Here is a 23,217-nt window from a genome sequence, read left to right as displayed (position 1 = left end):
TGGCAGTTTAGGGCCCCTACCCTAAACTTCCGCGACTCCGAAAGCCGTTAGAAAGCGTTTATGGTGATTACGGTGAGCGCCCCGCGCCGTCGACCGCCTCGAATACTCGGTCCGGCTCACCACCGCCCGGCGAAGGGTGCGGACTCGGTCATAGATCCTCGTTTCCATCTCCGCCAAAATGGCCCGGGGGGGAAAGCGCGCCAGGACTGCCGCCGCCCCGAACGATATCATGCGATATCCGCGTACGATCCGTATGGCCATCCTCCGCTGGACGCTATAGACGTTAGTTCTATAGGGACGAATAGCACCCCGTACAAGGCTACGGACCGCACGACCCCTGCACAGAGGCGGCGGACTTCCTCCATGGGTCCCCCGAGATTAGGCGGCAGTCTGTGCATGGCACCCGCTATCCTCTCAATCCGGGGGACGAGGTGATCGAAGTGCTCTTCGAAACCCCAGAGACTGTCCAGAGTGCCCACCGACGTGAACGCACGTGTCGGGAGGTTCCCTCGTTCGAGGCAACCGGTGGAACCATAGCGCTTAGATCTTGTTTGGCGCTATTTCCAACACGCACCAGCGTATTTTAGCGACGGTGACTTCCATCCCAAGCTCAGCGAGCTTCCTGACCCTCTCGAAGTTGTCCCCGCTGGCGACCACCAGCGTATCGTCGGCGTAACAAACGATGCTTACGCCAGCGGGGAGACTAATTCACAGAACCGCATCGTACGCGAGGTTCCACAAGAGTGGTCCTAAGACCGTCCCCTGCGGCACCCGACCCTTGATCTCCCTCCGGTTCCTCCTTCCGTCTATGTCCATGTACATGATGTACCTGTCTCGCTAGTAGTCGCCGATGACGCCTCGCAAGCAGGGAGGGACCTCATGCTAGATCAGTCCCTCCCTTATCACATCTCAGGGCAGAGAGTTGAAAACATTGACGATGTCGAGGCTAATCGCCAACGCTACACCACCCTGAGACACGGCCTACTCTGACAAGAATCGGACGCGCATGATCGCGTCGACGGCCGAACGTCCCCGACGAAAGCCAAACTGGTAGTCGGCGAGATCGGAACCGACGCGAGACTGATGCCCGCTGATAGGGGCGGCCTTTCGAACAGCTTGCCGCACTCGTCCAGCCGGCATATGGGATGGTACGCAGATGGAGATTCTGCGGCCCTGCCTTCTTTTCTCGAGAGGACCAAGCGTGCCTCCTTCCAAGGCGTGGGGAACGTGACTCGGTAGAGACAGCTCGTAAATGGCTCCGCCAGCTTGCCCCCCAAAGGCGCCAGACTGAGTACCCAGACTCTCGGCTTGATCTAGTTCCTGCGCCGTCACCTCCGTCTCATCCGTCTACTCTCACGTCTTTGCCAGGGGGCGTGCGGAGGGACTTGACCTATCTTCCGAAAAGAGAGTATCTACTACTCTCTTCAGATAGACCGGTTCTAAGGTCTCCGTCGGGGGCATCCATGGCCGGAGTTTTCCCAGCACCATTCGGTTTGGACGCCTTCACGGATCCCTGTCGAGTCCCCCTAGGAGCTCGATCCAGGAACGAGCCTTGGCGCTCGCTACCGCCTTCTGCAGCGCTTTTGTAGCCGCCCGGTACTCCCTGTACAGTTTGGCCATCTCTTCCTCGGGAGCTCGTCTTCGCCTCCTTCGGGCTCTGGTATACTGGCGGCAGCTCAGCAAACAGACCTTGCGTAGTTGCGCAATTTTTGCCGACCACCAGTGCACCGCCCCGCGCTTGGGACGACCGGCGCTGGGCATCGACACGTCGCAAATTTGCGTCAGTGTCTCCCGGAACCAATTCGCTCCCCTTTCCAGTTCGGACAGAACCTCTTCGGCGTTCGGCCAATAGGCGACGCAGGCGGCGGCCTCCAGCCGGTCTTTGTAAAGCAGCTTCAAACATCAACTTCGCGTAGTGCTGTGCGCACTCTTGAAGCCTCGTTTAACCGAACGTATGATTTTATCAAAAAAGTTATCTCTAAGTTAGCGCTAATGATTTCCTAGTGATATTTATTATCTTATAAAAAATTATTTAGTATTTTTTATACACCACCACATAGCAATATAGAACTGAGAAAAAGAAAATATCTTATCGCAAATAGTACCTATGAACTCGTAATAAAACCTCTTTGACTGTACTATTTGTATCTGGTTAGTCTTAATGACATTAAAATGTTACATTTCAAAAAAAGGAAACCAGTTAATAATTTTTTTATATAAAATGCGAGGGGACTTTTCCCCGACCTCCTATTATTACTCGACAATGTATAATACATTACAGTTATAGATATATTATATTTCCCAAGTGTATATAGTTGTTTATTTGTGTTCCATGCATATGAATTAGGTCATTATTGGGCTGCGTTAGTGAGATAATGACGGCACACACAATTGGCCAATCGGAAGCCGAAACTACATTTTATTACAAACCTATTCATACAGCTTAATTATAGTTTGATATTGTTATAAACTGTTCAAATATACAATTGCACATCTACTTAAATAAAATTGAATTGCCAAATGTGTTGCAAGTGCAAAACTCTAGAACGGCTCGGTAACTCGAGGAAGTTTCATGTGAACGGAAAATATAAAAAATTAACAGGGAAAACAATGAAAATCAACCGATTTAACCGTTTGTTCGGCGAGACAGGGAAGGTTCTTTTTTGACAGTCCGCCGTCAACGCTCTACGCGGCGCTAACGTTCGTATTTCGATAGCCACACGCCCACCCACCTCGCGCGCTTACGCGCGGTACAATGGTTCCAGTAGCACAATAACTCATGGAGATAATAGCAATAATTTTTAGTAAGATTTTCGTATTGAAGTACAAAATTTAATAACACTCAAATTATTTAAAGCGGAGTGGAATCACGCTGATAACGTATCGTATTCAAATAACATAAGGTTTCGTGAAAATTTAACAGATTCTAGATTATCTCAAGACATTATTGCTACTTTAATCCTATTTAGCAAAAAGATTGGATATGTAAATGTCTTGGACTTTTATTTACTTTTTTGTTTTATTTGTCGTTTTCGTTTTGGCCTCTTAAGTTTTATAAATTTCCTATAAGACCGGTTGGAAGCCGAGCCACCAACTCACCTGATGATAACGTCCATGTTGTCGAAGATAAAGCACGCAGACTCGATAGGTACCTATTCACTCTGACCCTGAAAAGACCTTGGATATATTTTTTGTTAAATAAGGAAGCTGGCAGATCGTTCCATACTAGTGCTATGCGAATCAGAAGCGTTCCATCAGGGTCATATATCCTTTGTCTATAATAAGCCTGTGGCAAGTCATAAAATTAGTATCATGAAATATTTAAATTTGTTTTTATTGTATCAATTCCCCTATATAAATAAAACGTGTATGTAGTATTTTGCTAAAGTATCAGGTATTAAAAGGACTGATGTTAATTAAATATATGCGGAAATTTTTATGCAGCTTATTACTTATAGTGTTATAATATTTGACGATCGAAAAGTTTGCCTAAATTCCTTCTTAAATAAAGACATTTTGAATTACGAACTTTTCTTGTGCATTTGGCAGTTCGCTATGAACCTCGGTTTCAAATTGACGGTTCTAACACTCGAAAAGACGAAAAAAACATGTGGCAAATTTAAATTGTCGTTTCACAAGTGCGCCGATCAGTATTTGTCGACCACAAAAATAGTTTATTTATTTCACATTAAATCGTTAAATAAAGAGTACACTCTGAAATATGTTTTTTTTACGTCAGATAAAACCACACCTGTAATTCCCAACAGCTGACAATTATACATGATGAGAATAAACGAGTTATTTTAATTTGTATAATTTAATACATTTTTATTTCTCTTAGTATTTACAATCATTGTCATTTCAAGCAAAGGGATTATTAGCGAAAGCTCTAAGATTACAGCCGTCTTTGTGTTTAGTCGTCTGTAAATGTTGTTTTTCGACTTATGTCTGCCTTCTCTATTGTAACTCGAGACACTTTATAAATTCAAACGCAAAACAAAATTCACATTGTCCTTATGTATTTTACATTAAAATTAAATTTGTGTTATTAGTATGATATTATTACAAAATATCATGAAATAATTCTTTAACATAGGTTATTTTTAGATAAACGAAACAATTTGACCCGCGAAAAATGCACAAAAATTACGATCACAAATAAGTCGTTCTCTCGATAATGCGATACATGCGAAAATCGAAAAGAAATTTGACACTCTCTGGTGGCCCCAAATCGAAATGTTACACGTGCCTATATACTGACAACCTAGGACCCTATCGCGGTGGCCCTTGTGCTAAGTCAGTTCGTACAGCCTTCTAGGTGATCCATGACCTTGGCGGCTCAATCCAGTAGAATGGCATCATGAACATTACATTTTTAATAAATCACTGGATATTAGCTTTTAATTATATCAGAACAAAGAAATGGTTTATCACGAGACATACTTAATGTGTAATAGAATGAGAAGCCGGGCACAGAACAGAACAGAGACGGGTAACAAGGAAAAATAAAATTAACTATTTTTGCTAAATTTAAACTAGCACAGTTTGCGTCTTTTCTTTAACAATTTGCTGCTAAAAAACTTTGCAACACAAAATACTAGGCTCTATCATGTTTTACTTGCCATTTAGATGCATAAAATGATTCATTTAAGCTTATGTTAGTCGCAATAGTGTAATTACGGTTCCAAAACGACGCTCTAACATAGTATTGTTATTTGACCTCGTTCCGCAGAAAATAATAAAAACATGTACAACAAAATTTCTCATATAAACTCGTAATAATTTAATTAAGCTCGTATTTGAAATTGTACTACTACAATTTAACTTCGTATCATGCGAACCGATAACAATTTGAATATTTCTATTTTCAAGCTACCCAGTGTTCTTTGTTCAAACGGCAAGTGTTAAGTGAACATCGGGGGAGTACTTAAGCAACACTAATGACAGTCGTTAAAGATCGTAAAAGCAAGTTTAATGCTTATACGTATATTTAGATATAGCAGGATATCAAATGTAATACGGAACTACCAGATTGTAGTTTAGTATAAGCTTACCCATTCTATTATAATCAATAATTATATTAATTGTTTCTATTATGGGTTAATGTCCCCAAATGAATTTAGGTCCTCCGTTCTTTATGAAGCAAAGTGCGTTGATAATAAATTTCCAGCTGAATCTAGCTGTTTGCTGCCAGCCGGCTTAAGCTGTGTGCAGCCTAATCGAAATTGAGCTCGCGGAAACAGGAGATCCGCAAGCTAAAAATACGAGATTTCTGCAGGAGATCAAGTCAGGTATGAAGAAATCCGTAAGAACAAAAGTAACACTCGAAAGTAATGTGGGAGACCAGAGAGCTGGAAGCGTAGTGAAAGACATCCGCCAGGGGGATACACGAAAATTTAGGATGCAAGCCGCTTCCTACTGGTCTTATTAGGAATGTGTGATAATGGTCCATGTCCAGTAAGACACCTTATGGTTGAGACTATGGCGATGATGATGATGAGCTATAACTAGAATTTCTGTCAATTTTGTGATCAAACCTGCTTGATAAAATATATTTAGCGATTGAGAGATATGACGATGTGAATTTAGGTAATGGTTAGATTTATAGTAAAATCTATGAAATGCCGAATTCTTACAAAAATTCACTTACTCCTATGTACTTTAACTTAAATCTTTTCTCTACAGACGTATTTATTAACAGTTAACATAGATTCCAGTACCGCCTTTCCCCTTTCTTACCAAATAGTTAAAAGTGCTTTGTAAATTCGGACCTATGTAAAATTTAAGAGTATGACGGTTGATGTAAAAATAACACAATTAATATGTACACATTCTTTAAATAACAACGTATATTAAATGTTAACAAATATTGCATAGATGACTAAAATACAAAGAAATTAAAGGTGGAAGAGATTTGCAACATTTACTTAAAAAAATATATTAATTTCATGTACTTATACTTCGTACAATTTGTTCCGTAGTAAAAGTGTATTTAATATAATATAAATATAATAGTATTCTGAAAATTACTGACTGGTTTCATTTCTTGAATCAAGGGTTCTTAATTTTCTGATAGACAAACTAAGATATGATTAATTATTATATTATTAATATATATTTTTAATAACATTGTTCGTAATTTTATAGGTTTTAATAAAGCTCCAATCAACTTAAAGATTGGTTTTGTTACGTTAATGTTAAGTAATATAGTTTATAAGTGTTAGTTTGAAATACTATTATATTCCTAAATAAATTGTCTTTTCTTTTTGAAAGTAACTTTTTTAATATTTTACTATAATACTTTAACATAACTTTACCCATACATGTTCTCTAAAATATAATCTAGTTCATAAATTGGCCGGACGCTAAAGAAAGAAAGAACCTTATTAAGCATTGAAATTAAAATTTCATATAGGATTAATCATTATTAAACCGACACAAGTTCTTCTTGAGATAATTATTTATGGCTAAATGCCAGCTTCATTCGCATTACGGAAAAGTTTGCCGGCGTATGTAACGCCGATTTCTTCCTATTAGCTTTAATAGCTGAATACTGAAGACGCTGAAATAATATCTCTTTATACTAATTAAACTCGAGAGCTCAAGCTTTGTTTTGTTAAAAATCTTACAACATTAAAAACCAATCAATCTCTTTGGGTACAGGTTAGTTAATCCACAGGACATCCTTTGCTGGGCCTTCTTCAAATATTTCCAGTAGGACCTGTAAGAAGTGACGTGCATCCAGCGACTTTCAACAACCTCAACAAGGTCTTTTCTGCATCTTGTGGGTTATAATATACCGCGCAAGCCGATTCGTAGTCTTTTCTCCAGAACCCTAAAACACTAGCGTTCATCTGTTCTGACCGCTATAAGGATTTTCCTCTGCCACTTCAACTTGCCAATTCGATTAGCTACGTTAGTTACTTTCATTCTCTTATGAATCTTATCATATTTGATTCGGTGTCGTAGAGAATCCCGAATATAGCCCTCTTCGTGGATCATTGAGCGACTGTGAACTTGATACCCGAATTTTTGTTTAATCGGTTACTTATAAGAAAATTTTCTTAAACTAGTGTTAATGTAACTATTGAAAGCGTTGTCGCTGAGATAAATAGACAAAGAAACTCGTGACATATTTCACTTACGTGACGGTATCACGAGCAAGCAGTAGACGTCGCAGGCTACAAAGCTGCTTTGATGCTTTGTGATTTAGTTAAAACATATTGGCGTCTAACTGATCGTGTAATGTTTCATTCGCAGAACCAAATTATGCGTACAGTAATATAATACCTAAAAAGCTTTTAGACGTCTGTGATATTCTTATATCTAACCCAGGGTCTCGATGTAAGTCAGTCTAGCCAAGTTAATCTGATTTTGCTACCGGTAAGAGCAACTGGAAAGAATCTAAACACGAATTACATATTGATTAGTTAAAGTATCGTTAACGAGATGTTGAATAAGTTAACTATAAATGTGATTGCTAATATAAGTGTTTCTTAGTCTTAACCAAAAGCAATACCCAAACCAGAAAATTACGTCAAGTCAGATAGTCTATGACTTACAATTGTTAAGGACAAATGTATGTACGGTAAGGATAAATATCATTTCTTATCCACGGCACACTAAAATCTTTAATATAATTTCGCGACATGCCGAAACTTAAACTCAAGAGACGAGTGAATGTAACGTGCCACTGTGTCTCAAATACAAAACATGTACAATGAAAATTGTAAATATTCAATTTATTATTTTTTACTGCAGCACGCTTGTATCCGATCTACGATACACAAGTTGCGGAACACTGCTTTACCTCACCAGCTATGGAGACAGAACGGGAAATTTTTACTTTTAAAATTTTAATTCTTGGTCTAAGATTCATCAAGGAGTCTTATCGGAAATCAACGGGGGAGGCCTTCGTCCAGCGGTATGTCCTGCGTCTGAAATGAAAATGATGATAACATAGTGTCTTTGCGTCACATCTATATTCATTATTAAAGCTACAATCTATTGTTGTATAATTTCAATAAAGATAAAGTGAGAGAATTAAGACATAAAATATTTAAAACAGTGTACATCATTTGTATTTGTAAAATAGCATGTGTTTAATAACATTACAATTTTTAAGGATTAATTGGCAGCTGCACGATGAGAAGAGAACGTATAGGAAGTATTCAAATGTCAACAAATGGAAATCACAATCTGTTAGTTTCCTACATAAGTAAATTAAATTGAATATATTTGAACACAGACTTATGGAACTGACTTAAATATTATTATAAAAACCAAAATCATTTAATGAATGCGTGACAAAATTGATCGCTTGCTTAAACATAAAGAATATAAAATTAGAATACATTTTGCTTTATGAATTATTTTACACATTTGAATAAATAATAAGAATCATAACAAATGAGATGAATTTATCAAAGTCATATAATGATATCCTGATTATATGACTTCGATGAAAGAAATATTTCAACTTACTAACATATTAGGTGGGGGAACGGTTACTTAGTATTTTTTATGAAAATTTTAGACAATTTTTTTTTTAAATTTACATACATTTAACTGTAGTATGTGAGTGCCTTTTTTCGATAACTTTTTGCCATTATGTAGATAATGATATAGTGCACTTGCAGTAGAAATTATGGATCTTTTGATAAATAAAACAAATAATACCAAGTGGTGCCATATACTGCTTAAAGAATTCTGAAGACGCAAACAAAATTTTGATAACTTATTTCTTTTTCAAAAACGTAACCTTTTTAATGACATCAAAACTAGTCAGATTTTAATAATATGACTAAAATTATTTAGTTATCAAGTCTTTACCAAAAACCTTTCCCCCACATATTATATTGTAGCTGCTTTACTTAAATATCATTTTTCTCTCTACATCCACATATATAAATATTTATAATTATTTTAACCATACGTTTACAAATTTCTACAACAAATTGTACTATACATGCTTTTATCTGTGAAGGCACTAGTTATAGTACAAAGCATTCAAACATAAATGACGCTACGATGCTTTTTAACCCCTAAGACGCTTTTATACTAATTTAGATTTATAAGGGGCTCTTTATAATATTTCTAAAGTTATCACCATATATTGTAGAAAGTTACATCGCAATAATTATTCATAATTAATCATAGATGAATAATTAATCATGAATATTTCATTGTTATTTAAATTTAAAAACAATTTTTGCCATCATTTTGGTAGACAAAAATTATCGAATTAAAAATAAATTCGCAAGACCTAATCATTTCCTTTATACGCATATAAACAATAAAATATGAATGTTTCTTGAATAAGTTGAGCGTCAAAATATATTTTTATGTTATAATTTTTAAATATATATGGTTGAATACACAATTTGCGCATAGTAAAATAAATGAGCAAAAATTTTACCATGTCAATTATAATTTTAAAAATTTTGGTCATATTTTAAATTATTAATTGCATTACGCAAATACCACGTCGACGACAATATGAAGTTTACGTACTCATCATAAAACTTATAGAGAACGATTATATGCACACAGCCATGTAAATTTACGAAAATGTTTATATACAAGTAATAAAAAGAAATTAAAAAAAATGTTCATAATATACGACATTAACTTTTGACTTTTGAAAAGTTATGGTACCCCTTATATTTCTCTGAACAATTATCGAACAAATATCTTTTCTGGAAAATGGCATTCACGAATACAAAGTCGCAGTTACAAGTTATTATAAAATTCATTGCTACGCAAAATTTACCGCTAAATGAAGATTGAAGATGAAGGAACGAAGGAGCTGCCATAAAAAGAAGAGTTAATCAAAAACGTTTAAAAAATAAATGTTCGCAAATTTCATTGTATCCCTGGTTACTAACAGATTATTGTTTCTTAAAATATGTTCAATTACATCACAGTTATATCGATATTGCGCGAAATATTATCAAATTATAGCTATCTCTTAATAATTTTAAACGTAGCTAGTTTTAATAAAGCCCCTGAAACCGCTTTACCGTGTCTTAGAAAAGCGCGGCAAGGAGGGGACCGAGGAAAAAGAGCATGAGCGTAACTCTTCCTGTATCTCCGCACACATACGAGCAGTTCTATAAAGCAGTTTCGGTACCATTATAAATACATTAATAAAGTTGTTTGAAAACATTTTTTCTAAATGACTACACAAAAAGAAATATTAATTGTAATATTATTATTTCTTAGTTTCCTTTTCGAGAGATTTTCTTAACTAGTACAAATCATAACAAAAGCCTCATAGTGCAGCTGATATCAGTCGTACCGGGTTTGTAGACGTGAATTGGTTAAAGCTGTAAAAACGTGAAATCTGGGCTACTTGAGTTCAGTGGCTTGATGTCACTGTCGCTATTTAACTGTCGTAGCCTCTATTGGAATTATTAAGAAATTTAAGTATGGTAAGTCCTCGTATAAAGGTCCGTTCAGTTTTTGCATGAGAAAATAATCTTTTGTAAGAAACAATTAAAATTCATGAAATCAATATCTCAATGCGGTGCGGGCTATCGGAGCTTCGCTGAAATCCGCAGTAGAACCAAGGTCACTAAGGTAACTCAAAGAATTGCTCGTCTGTAGTGGTAGACATAGCCGCGACGTCGGTAAAACTCCCGCTAGGTAGACCGACGACTTAATCAAGAAATTTGGAAACTTTGGAAATCATTGGATGCGGCCACGCAACACCGGTCATCGTGACGATCTTTAAAAGAAACCTGTGCCTTGCAGTGGACGTCTATAGATGACAATGACGCGGTAATTTAATATCCCAAACCTGATAGTGGGCACTGGTCCAAAGAAATACCGGTTTTCTAATGATATTTTCCTTCACAAAGTTTAAGGAGTGGTGATCTAATGTAATTACCACAAAATGTGTGTCTGCTGAAGTCCTAGCACTTACTATACCGTTATGATACTTCTTTGTAGAATTTATTAATGTTATTAAAATTAGTTAAGTAGTAAATAATTTTTGATTAATTAAAACAAGTAAAACATTTACACCTACGAGATTATTGAACTAACTTAATTAACTTCTAACGATACCGCATACTCCGCTGACCTGAATTTCGTCTAACCTGACACCTATCGAACTGTCAGATTTCAATTTACTTCAGTGACACCGATGTGAAATCAACCTCTACTCAACGCTAAGAGCACTCTCGCTTCTAATTAGAGATTAATTGAGTCAGGGTGCAAGGGTGCGAAGAGCTCTTTGTCGCTTCCGACATCGTAAAAGACTCCCGTCATAATAAGCTTCGCAATTAACAACTCGACTACAATTTTAACTCTAATAGAACTATTAGACAGGTCGACGCAAAAAAATTGTAATTCGAAATTTGAAATTCAAACAATCTTAAAAGGGTCCATGAGTTTACATCGGAAATTGAGTCAGTTGGCCGCCTCGCGCTGTCGGCGTCGGACGCCATGTTTCGTGCAGTGTCAGTCGGCTGGAAGAAATATTGGTGGGGAACAGGTACGGACGAAACAATCATAACATCCTCAATACTCTAGTTAAAATATTTACACACATTTATATACGCAATTATAATTACATAAAAATAGATTATTTTTACATTTATTTTGTTTTTAAATACTTTTTTTTCTTTAATTTCTGGAAATGTTTAAATTATCTTTTATAAATATCTTATATAAATAAGTAAAATATTATTATTATTTCATTTATGTATTTAATATTACATAGTGCTTATAGTATTTAGTGTACTTGTAGTGTGTGCACTTATAGTGTTTATATGATATTTGGCAGCAGAATTCTTAGTTACGTACCGCACTGATACTCGCCGGCGGTTTCGAAGAACGGCCCGTGGCGCGTTTGTCTCGTACTATTTACGTGCGCATTCGTTCGACTTCGGTTTCTATTCGGGTGTTTCCGTGGCACGTGGTTATTATTTGACAGATGTAAGCAACGCCAAAGCAATGTTTACTTTCCGGTTTTACTACAAAACGTGATTATCATCTTCATGCTTCGATAAGCATCTGTTATCGTTAATTTTTATCTAATTTAATACATGAATGTTCTAAAAATATCATATTTTAAACCTATTTTCAATACCTTTATATGCTTAGATGTAATGACTAAACCTTTCTCTAGTATAATGATCACATCAATTAGTAATTAACAATTGTTGTATAATAAACAAAAGATATATTCAGTAATAACTTCGTTTTTCAAAATTAAAGTAATTCAAATAGTTTATGTGGAAATCATGCAATATTTTATTGCATCGGAAAGTGTAAAATTTGACAAATAAATTTGACAAAAAAAGTATAAGTTGTAACATTGGACACATATATGCCATAACTACGCATACTGAAGTCGATTCTTTTATCATCAGTATTTTATAATATTTTAGTCAAAATTATTTTGTGACTCGAGTGACGAATTTCTTTTTATAATTCATATAAACAATAACTCTTGCCAGTTGTATTATGAGAAAATACCTTAACGGAACGTTGAGTATGGAACGACCGTCTACGCCCAAGCTGAATGAAGGCCGTTTTCAACCTGTTGTAAATCTTTGGGGGATGCCTAAGTTCAGCAATGGACCTCCTATAGCTGTAATTATAATGATATTTTTTTCAGTAGATCTATATGACATGAGGCATGGTCTAGTTGAAATCACATACCTATAATATATAAATCCGCTGTTGTTAATTGGAAAATACACGTCCCAACAACGTAAAAGTAGGGAAATACATTGATCTGTCCAAAACAAGAAGTGTTTACATATGAATGTCCCATAGATTACAAGAAACATGCGATGCTATGAAATGAGAAACGCGAAATCAAAGCGTATCACTCGATTACCGTGACTCTTATTGTTCGATACTTATACAAGGACTTCAATAAACATTAGCATCACCGTATCGCTATTCGAGTTGTAGATAAACACGTTCTGGTTACATAACAAAATAACAATTATTATGCTGAAGTCTGGTCCGATTCGTAATTGTTATAAGCACACAACGATACGTGGAAGCATCGTCTGTCACTTCGAGACTCATTGCCAAACTCATAGTCGCTCTACAAACCATAGAGCGGTCTACGTTTGCAATTTCCTTGAAAAAGGAATGTTAAGATCTGTAGTCGATCAAAAGTAACCTACATAAGGGGTTGGCGAGTTGAAGTGGCATTGGGCACGCTGCATATTGCGTAGAATAGATGGCCACCGGAGTTTTCAGGTTTTGGGATGGAGACCGTGTCCCAACAAGCGCAGCATAGGACGCCCAATCACTACGTGGAAAGACTGCATGTGTTGAGGTCGTCGATGTACCGTGGATGCGGTTCGCTTCCTAACGCACTTATTTGAAACAAGGGGAGACATGTGCCCAGTTGTGAACTTCCTGCAGATGATTTGATAAAATACTATTATGGTAACATAATGATGATGAATGATGAATTTTTTTTATTTTTATAAATCAATGTAAAAAAATCCACCTGATAGCCTGAGACTCTCAGCTTAGTGGTCTACCAATCCGACAAAAAGCACTAATCACTAAAAATAAATATATAAGATATTATCTATAGTGTATGGTCTATTTTTGCTGAAAAGCGTTGTAAATACCGTTTTAAACTATGTTAAATGCATAAAAATATATTTAAAAAGGTTTCATAAACAAAACCTACAAAATTCTTAATGGATAAGTAAGATATTATCAGTCTTATTAAAACAAATATCACAAGTTAACTATTACAGTAACAGAATACTTAACATCTACGTACATTACAAATCGTTTCATTAAAAGCAATTTATAACAATTTGTATGGTTTCGTCGTTCGATCAAGCCAGCAATGCTGCAATGCCTTTATGTCATTTAAATTCGTTGCAGATGATTCATCAATGAATGTTACATGCCGTTATTTTAAACAAAACAATGTCGTTATAAATACGAAATAGTGCCTTTCTATTAATCCCGTGAAACGTAATAAACAGTATCTTAGTATTCTAATTTTTTTTATCTTTCCATATTCAGTTGAAAACTTTGAAATTTTTTAAAAAAAAAACGAGAATAGACATGTCATTATCATTTTAGTCACAGAAAGTCCACTGCTGGACAAAGGCCTCTCCCTTAAACCTCCAGTAAGACCGACTGAAAGAGGTTTGTATCCAGCCGTAAAAAAAAATATACTAAATAAATAATGGCTGAAAATTTTCCAGTGTATAAACAAAAAAATATAATTTGGCTATACAGCTAATCGGTTAAATCTATGCTAATTGGACAAAGGCGTTATCCAGTATAACAATCTTTAGCACATAAACTTTAATCAAAAACTTTTAATCGACCTTCTGCGACATAACATGTACTACCTCTAAGTAATGAAAAAAGAAATATAATACGTTCGAAATCTAAAATAATATGTAACATATTTCCTTAAGAAACAATTGAAGTCAAATTCGCCTTTATATATGTTTTACACAACAAAAAAACACAACATACATTTAAATGAAATAAAGAAAATACTATCGCTGTACTTAATATCCATTAACAAACGGGAACTGTATTTACACACTTTAATATAAAATAAAACAACTAAATACATCTAAAACTAACAGGGGTATCTTACTTATATCGTTAATTATGGTAACTTTATTCGAATAATGGTTTTATATTATAATTGTAAATATAAAATTAAATTTTAACTCGCGGATCTCTAATCAAAGCCCTGTTACCGACGAAGTTGTAACGGCCCTACAAGGCTAATAGAGTTAACATCTAAAGCAAACTAGTGACTATAAATATAATCGTTTAAAACCATTAAAGAAATTTATTTACGAAACGTAAACAAATAGCTTGGCATTAAGACTTTTTTTTTCAAATGGTCGTATTATTAAACAAAGACTTGACAAATCGAAACTTAGCTCGAGATAAGAAACTAACCACTAACACTAACCACCTACCTAACTAAATTACCGGATTATGAGGCCGAGCTCTGAGATCGTTCGGATGGAACTTCTATGAAGTAATCTGGTACAAATGCACTCGAGTTAGGACCTCGGCTCGGTCCAACACTGTCTCCAACCGTTCCAACTGTCGCAAATATCTGGATATAACAGTCGTTGTAGCCTATAGACGCCCACTGCAAGGCATAGGCATCCCCCTGAGATATAATCACTACAGTTAGCAGGCGAGTTGGAAATCGCAGTATGGTATTATGATACACAGAGGACACTGCTACCCATCTTCTAGAAATTTCTTTGTTGGCAGTGGCAATCTTATATAATTAATGCACAAAGTGTGTATTATATAAAATTTTATCCTTGGAAAAGAACTTGCAACCTACGATCACAAGTCCGCTAGGCTATCGTTACTACTGCTCGTTGATAACAGTAATTATACTAATTCCTCATACAATTAAACAAATAATATTACATTACAATACAGTGAAAACATTTTGAAGACTAGCTGTAAAACGTTATATTATATGGTACCTCTTTTAACCGAAGGCCGGTAGACGCGGCGTACGTAGACCACCACTGGTTGAACCGAAAACATAGTCAAGGTCGCGGGAAGCCGCTGAATGAGAGACCTGACGGTCAGGGGTACCTGTCATTGTAACGATTTTTGAAGGAGGCCTATGCCTCGATCACGGACCCTTCTGCTCCGTGAACTCAGTTCCGGTGAAGCTGTAAAAGCCACCAGGCTAACTGCTTTAACTTCGATCATAACTAAGCTATGTCTCGCAATGGGCGTCTGTCGGCTGACATAATGTTACTAATAATTATTTGAGAAAAATGTATTATACACATTTTGCTATCGTAAAACATCATGTTTTCACACTCAGTTCAACTCGTACATGATTTTAATAACTGAACATAGTACATGTTGAACAATTAAAGAGTTAATAAAAGTATTTACAAGACGTCTATTGTTCCTCTCAGTTAATAGTCAATAGTATTTATTTTAGTTTCACACGAAAGCATGGAATCTATAAAGAATCATTAGTTTCGCAACGTATTTCAGAGTGATTAATTTATTTGTAGGTCTATTTTCATAATAATAAATTCAAAATACTACAAAACTTTGTTTCCAACTAGAAGACTCTGTAATAATGTGATTATATTACAATTGTAATACTTCATTACCATGAATCCGTTAGTAACACTGAAAGTATTTTCGACAAAAAAAATTTAAAACGAAAACAAAAATATTTTATAACGTTCTTACCTACTTCATTTCTATGTTATATTTATTTTCAGCGTCACTAAAGTTTTAACATATAAAAATGTGCACAAATTTATAATACTTTGCTATATGCTCTGTATTGGCAAAGGTAAGTGCAGTTTTTTTTCTACTTTATACTAACCATTTTTGTATTCATTTTTATCTCCTTAAAAATATTCGTCTTGACGAAATGACGAAATAAGATGTCAAATTGATTTAGACATTTTCGTGTTTTGCTCTAAGCAACCTATTTAACAATTCTTTCATATTTAAATAGATCAGTAGCCACAGCCAAACATAAGAACCGCAATAAACTTATTCGTATAGTAATACAATCTCTTTAGTTATTCTATTTAGTAATTAAATAGTTAATGGAATAAAAGTCATATTTAGGTAATACAATCATAATGACTAATTTTTTAAATATTGCACAGGTGGCTTTGTCTTTTATAATTCGATAAAGGAGTTTATATTATTAATTACAACATCACATCACACCTCTCACACCTTACCGCTGATATTAATATAGCACACTTAATAGTAGTGATAACTGCCTACGTTCGGAAAGTTCCGAAACATCTTCTCGCCCAAAATACCGCAAAATCCGAAGATAAAAATATTTGACCAGTGTGTGTTACCAGTTATGACATACGTATCCGAGACATGGTTACTTGCGAAGGGCCTCAACATAAAAAGGCTAAAATCTACCCAAAGCTATGCCTGAAGTTCCGCTGCGAGATCGAATAAGGAGAACCATTTCACTTACGTAGGTCAAAGAATTGCCCTTCTGAAGTGGCAGTGGCCTGAAAGGTTCTCTAGTGGCTACTACGAGCTGTAAGTTAGGCCAATTAGGTTGATTGATGATAAAGTTGAGGTTGCGGAAGTCGCTGGATTCGGATAGCGCAAGGCTGGTCATCGTTATGAACTTTGAGTCTATGCCTTGCAGTGGGAGGCGCCTATCGACAAAAAAATTAAGAATGTAGTGTCGTCCACAAAAATCAACGATTCACCTATTGATTTTAAAGCACTCCGTCCAAATCTTTCAAGCGCATGATTTCCTGTATTTTTCCGTATTCGTACGTGAATTTATGGCAGGAAAAAATTACACATCCTCGAGAAAATATTACTGCTAGCTTTTTCCTTTAACTTAAAAGGCCTTTTTATCTCAAGTAGCTGCGACCGAAGGCCTTTAAGAAGTATTTTGCTCGCGTCAAACCGGAAATAAAGGTTGATAAGTGGAAATTTTCCAGATGAGGCATTAGACCTTGTTCAGTATGATTCCGATAGAGTATCTCACGATCGAAGTATCTTTTTGTTAGATTATATTAATCTTTTTTATGAGAGTTGTTTGTTTACATTTTATGTTTACACTATCTTTACAATTATATTTTACACAACTAATGATTCAGAACTATTTTTCAATTAATCCCATCACAGAATTAGTAATCGCGGAGATTGTACACCTATCACAGTCTGGTAAAAAAATAAATAATCACTATATTTATTAATTTAACATGTTCATAATAAAAAACAATTACTTTTTAAAATAAATATGTATGTATATATTTGCATGTTACTTTAATTTTTACTTTTTGGTACACGACTGGTTTTTTTATTTAGTATGTATTTTGTTTTTATTTTTTGTGTGATGGATAAATTTTACTTTAAACATTTATGCGTGATTTTTAAGTTTTCTTTCCGGTACAACTGTTCTCGTTCGAAATACAAAATAAAGCCGGTACGTTTAATCTGATTTTAAAAATTGCGATTAGCAACAAAGTGTGTGTCACTCAAAAAGTGGCGCTCAGCATGCCGACTCGAGAGAACCCAAGAGGTCTGAACCTTGATTTGGTTCCTACTGCCTCGTTAACATTACTGACACTTGGAAAAAAGTTAGCGCTTCGCGCGAATAACTTCAGCTATGCTTCCTATCTACAATAATTGTGGGTTGTCATCTCTTATCATTTACGAGCCGACCGCCACCGAGTTCGACTTGTTCTTGACTGGTTACTAAATTTTGCTTGTTTTATTAACTTAGTTCTTATTTCTATCTTTTTAAACTATCGCCAATTGTACTAAACCAAAATGGTATTGATAAAAATTTTTATATTTTTTCGTAATCTTTAAAAACGAAGACTTTTTCTCTTAGTATTATAACAATATAATGTCGATCAAGATACTTTATGAAGTCCTCCTTAATTTGTTGAACTTATTATATGTATATAAATTATGACAATAGCCTGTGCTTAAATTAGTTGTTCAATTCGGCATATGACATATCTCTTATCGTTGCAAATAGCCGTATTGGTAAATGGGTTTTAAAATAAATAATCCTTTATTACTTATTCACGATTTTATTGTTATTATTTCCTTAATAGACTAAAACATAATACATCTTAAGTAATACAAACATTTCCTTATTGAATATTCACATCAATAAATCTGCGAAATAGAACACAACAGTGGTTAATTTGTAATTTTAACTTACATATATTAGTATATTTTTATTCGTACGGTGTGTTATCTTAAAACATACTAACGTAAGAATATATCTAGTATACATATGTATATATAAACATATAAGTATATATATATATTTACTTATGTATATATATATATATATATATATATATATATATATATATAACTCTTTCATACGGTATATCTTAACAACTTGAATTATGCAAATTTTTAAATACATTAATATTAAAATGTAGCTGTTTTACTATTATCTAGTAATAAATATTGTATTTTTATAAACTATATTGTTATAATTATATTGTTTTATATAGTACCAAAATACGTACGTTGATTTTATTATATTTATTAGTACACTTAGGTAGTATGTTCATGTCAGTTTTTTTGTTACATTTTTTTACGTTCTCTGATATAATATATTTACTATTTTTTACATAATATAATATTTTTACTTACCTTCGTTAATTTGCAATGACCAAATTCTTAACTTATAAACCGTACTTTCAACATTTAGTTTACGCTTTATACTTTTTAAGAGAAGTGAAAGAATTAACAACATTTTCGTAACTTTTTATGTTTAATTTTTAAAGAATCATATACTATACAAACTATACAAAGAGCGGAGAATATATCGAAACTAGAGACTTGAAACATGCGAACTAACATTGACTGATGGCCGTTAAATATTTTTTAACTACATTTCTGTTATATATCAACAAAGTTAAACACTGGCATAATTTATTTCTTATGAATTCTGAATAAAGTGTATGTACGCACATAATCAAAGGCATTCTTACTTAAAATAATTCAAATTGGAATTCTTATCATATTATGTCACTTTTCTTACCTTACTTTCGAATGTGCATTTGCCTTAGGTTGAAATGTTGTCTATGGTAAATCCTTTTGTGTTTAAGAATCACTGTATGCGAATGGATGGGTTAGACGAATACAAATGTTTATTCTATATATTCGTAACACTGCTTATATCTTAAATTTATGCGAATATTACTCACGAAATAAAATTAATTTTAGTGGTAAATATCACAACTTTGTAGCACCAGTGGTCACGAGTAGGACTATCCTAATAATAAAGTAAACCGCAAAACGATATGTTAAACTTTTATTCACTTTTATTTTATTTAATCATAAAAGTCGACTACACCAGGTTCTGTAGAGAAACTCCAAAAATTAATTCTATTTGTTATTTTTTAATTAGTAATTACTTAGTACTAAAATCAATAATTACACCAAGTAAAATCTAAATTATATAGATTATTATAGATACTATTATCATAGATTATTATGATAAAACTAATAAAACAATAAAATAATTGAAATTTAAATCAAAATTAAGAAATTTTTGATTTAAATAGGCTATTATTATTTAAATAAATATTTAACACAAAAATATTTACAGGCACTTTTAAATCGTCAATCAACATTTAATGTTATAGATTATATATTATATAGTATTGTTAGACCTTTTTATTATTTATTCGAAATTGTATCACTAGTGTTTTTTTTTTTACAAAATAAATTTTCGCTTTTACTAAACGCAGACAGTTGGGCGAGGGTTGCTGCTATTTGATACGGATCTTTCTTCTCCTAGCTGCGAGGCACGACAGCGTTTTCATATTTTTTTTCTTACACAATTTTCTCTTTTGGGTAACTACAGCTAAAATTTATACATATTAACAATACAATTTTTGGAAGTTTTACTCAATTATATATTAGTTGGTGCATTATTTTATTTCAAGTCGCTGCCCAAGCGCTACAGACCGTTAAATGCCTTGAGGTGTAGGACAACGTGCCGGGCCAGCTCAATAAAAAATTCTGCTGTAGATTTTTTCTTGAGAAGGTCTGGTAAGTTGAATGGAGGTATATTAAGGTTTTCACATAAGGTCACGTAGTTACGTGCAGGTACTGCTTGCAGTACCCGTGCCTGCTTAGTAGTTGTGTGAGATGGAAAGATGTCTTGATGAATTTTCGCAGTTTGTTTAAAGGTTACCACGGGACCGGAAGCAGTCTACTGAGGAGAGCCGACGAGAAACTCGCTCTTTTCTACGACAGTTTTACAAGTAGTCCGTGACAATAATTAATTTCCTGAAGCAAACACGATTTATCACTTTCTTCCACACATTAACAGCAGATACTTTGTATTCTCAAGTAGAATAATATAATATTTTCAATAAAATATCGTTAATGATTTTAAGCTTCTTCGATGTCAGATCTGTATTTATATCTATCTATATATATATATATATATCTGTGTACATATATCTCGTCCCTTAAATGATTTATTTATCAACACGAATCAATATCATTGTTTTTTTAAATAATTTTGAATGTTTTTGCGGACAAACAAAATATTATTATGGGGATGTTGTGATGCAACCGTAAGAATTCCAACTTTATTAAAACGCCCGTACTGCTCTGCGTATTTGAATTACAAATATTGACTATAGAAATTTACATTTTTCTATTTACTTGTTTTGTCTTGTCTCAAAGTTGTCTTTCCGCAAATACATTGTGCATTTGCGTAAGATTTGGCTTAAATCTAATCAACTAAACTCCTCAAGAAATCCCAGCAGATGCTTGATGTAGCCAGTTGTCTAGTGGAGATATATATTAGTGTGCAAATTGTCTTAGATTGTTATTATTAATTATTAGACTAACTATCGTCAAATAATATTATTGCTAAATACAAAAGCGAATCCATTTCCATTACGTTGCCCGGTTTACGCACGTATTCAGATAATGCACTCACACCAAGAGCCACCCCTCGTTACGGTATTGACCTCAAATAGACGAGCGTTAGTAGCGCTGACCCGGATTGTGTGATTAAAAATTCATCTACAGCGCTTCTCACTAAACCGTAAATAGAAAAAAAATACAGTCGCCTGTCCGATCTTACACACGGCAGAAACTTGTCTTTCCTAAAATCAATATTAACCAGTCATAGGTACCCAGCATATACGACTAATCAAATTTATACTTTACGATATGATTTACATTAATTATCATAACTACAGACTCATGTAATTTTTCTTTGTGCAATGATCTCTTCGACATTTTACACACTTTTGTCCTATTTTTTTACAAGGCGAATAGTTTATTAAATAAAAATTTACTCATTCTTAAAAAATACGGAATTGCTTTTTAAAGTTTAACTTACATTCACAAAACTTTTAAACTATATATTATATGTTGCATTTATTCCAAAACCATAAATTTAAAATGACGGATGCTCTTGCATTCATTAGTTAATGTATTTAAATATTTTCCGAAGCTTTATTTATGCATTGATGATTAATTAAAATATAAATATGATTTCCTTATTGTTTTTTTGGTTTTATATATTCTGAGGTATGTATTAATTGATATAATATGTTATAGGAAACAAATTTTCAACAAAGGAACTGCAAGATAATACTACTAAATTATAAGCGAAACATGTGGCTGTATTGTTTGGCACTGTTTATCCCTTGTCCCCGGTTGTTAAGTCCCACGCTGCACGCTGTGCAAATCGAATAACAGCTTGCCCGACATGGCACCCTTGTATATTTAAGTAAACATATGTATTCGCCGCCGAGACTTGCGACATGCCACCAAAAATGTTTCCCATGCCGACCACCCAATTGACTAGGATATCGTCTGACACGATTCACATTATTATTTCATAGACATACATGTTTTACCCCATGGCTAATGAGGTTTTGTATTTTAATTCGTAAGACAATAAAATGTAAGTGGTTAGGGATAGTTAGAAACAGTTCACTGTTTAAAATAATTTAATAAAATAACATTGATGTTTGAAAAAATAATTCAGATAAATCGATGGGAAGATAACTTTTTTACTACTTTATTAAAATTGGATAGAAAACGATTTATAATAACTGTTGCATAGAAATAATTATGAATAAATATGTAGAAATATAATAAAAAATTAAATTAAAATGATAATAAAAATAAAAATAAATTAATTATGCAGAACCGTTGGTCACAAGTCTAGAAATTTAAAGGCGTGAATATATATATATATATATATACATGAATATATATGTATATATATGTGTATATATATATATAAACATATATATATGTGATACACCCGACCCAAAAGACGATGGTTAAAAATAAAAAAAATGATTTTAGATATAGAAAAGAAAAGCGTTTTCAAAATTGTGACTAGTACATATTCAAATTAGTTATTATTTACTAACTGTCCTCGCAGACTATGTACTACCAGAGGTAATAACCTGCGGCATTCCAGTACAAAAAATCAATTAATTTGACGTATTTTCAAGTGATAAATTTATTCGGAATGATTTAAAATTGCTAAAAAGTGTTTTTGCTGCCAAATAAACTATACATTTACGTTTAAAAATTTTACACTTATAACCTATTACCGTGTGAAATCAATTTAGTTTTTCCTTTCTTATAATAACGGTAATTTTTACTCTGCGTTGAATTTCAGTACGTCTTAGATTTGATTGATTAGATTGAATTAGTAACACAGGGTCTATTATA

At 34.0% G+C, this 23,217-nt stretch overlaps 1 protein-coding gene across 1 annotated transcript in view; it reads left to right on the top strand.

Moving 5' to 3' along the window:
* Nucleotides 1-11,432: 11,432 nt before the first annotated feature.
* The window catches only part of LOC137932968 (pancreatic lipase-related protein 2-like), a 40,719-nt gene continuing 28,934 nt past the window's right edge, over nt 11,433-23,217 (top strand). The window contains exon 1 of the mRNA XM_068776662.1: nt 11,433-11,500. Coding sequence (XP_068632763.1) covers nt 11,452-11,500 — 49 coding nt within the window. The 5' untranslated portion in view covers nt 11,433-11,451. The remainder of the gene's footprint in view (nt 11,501-23,217) is intronic.

This window comes from Battus philenor, unplaced genomic scaffold, assembly GCF_028537555.1.
Source record: "Battus philenor isolate CCGP_79_NKW_IND1 unplaced genomic scaffold, ilBatPhil1.0.hap1 SCAF_12, whole genome shotgun sequence".
Lineage (NCBI taxonomy): Eukaryota > Metazoa > Arthropoda > Insecta > Lepidoptera > Papilionidae > Battus > Battus philenor.
Note: the sequence above shows the minus strand (reverse complement) of the source record. Positions and strands in the feature narration are given on the sequence as shown.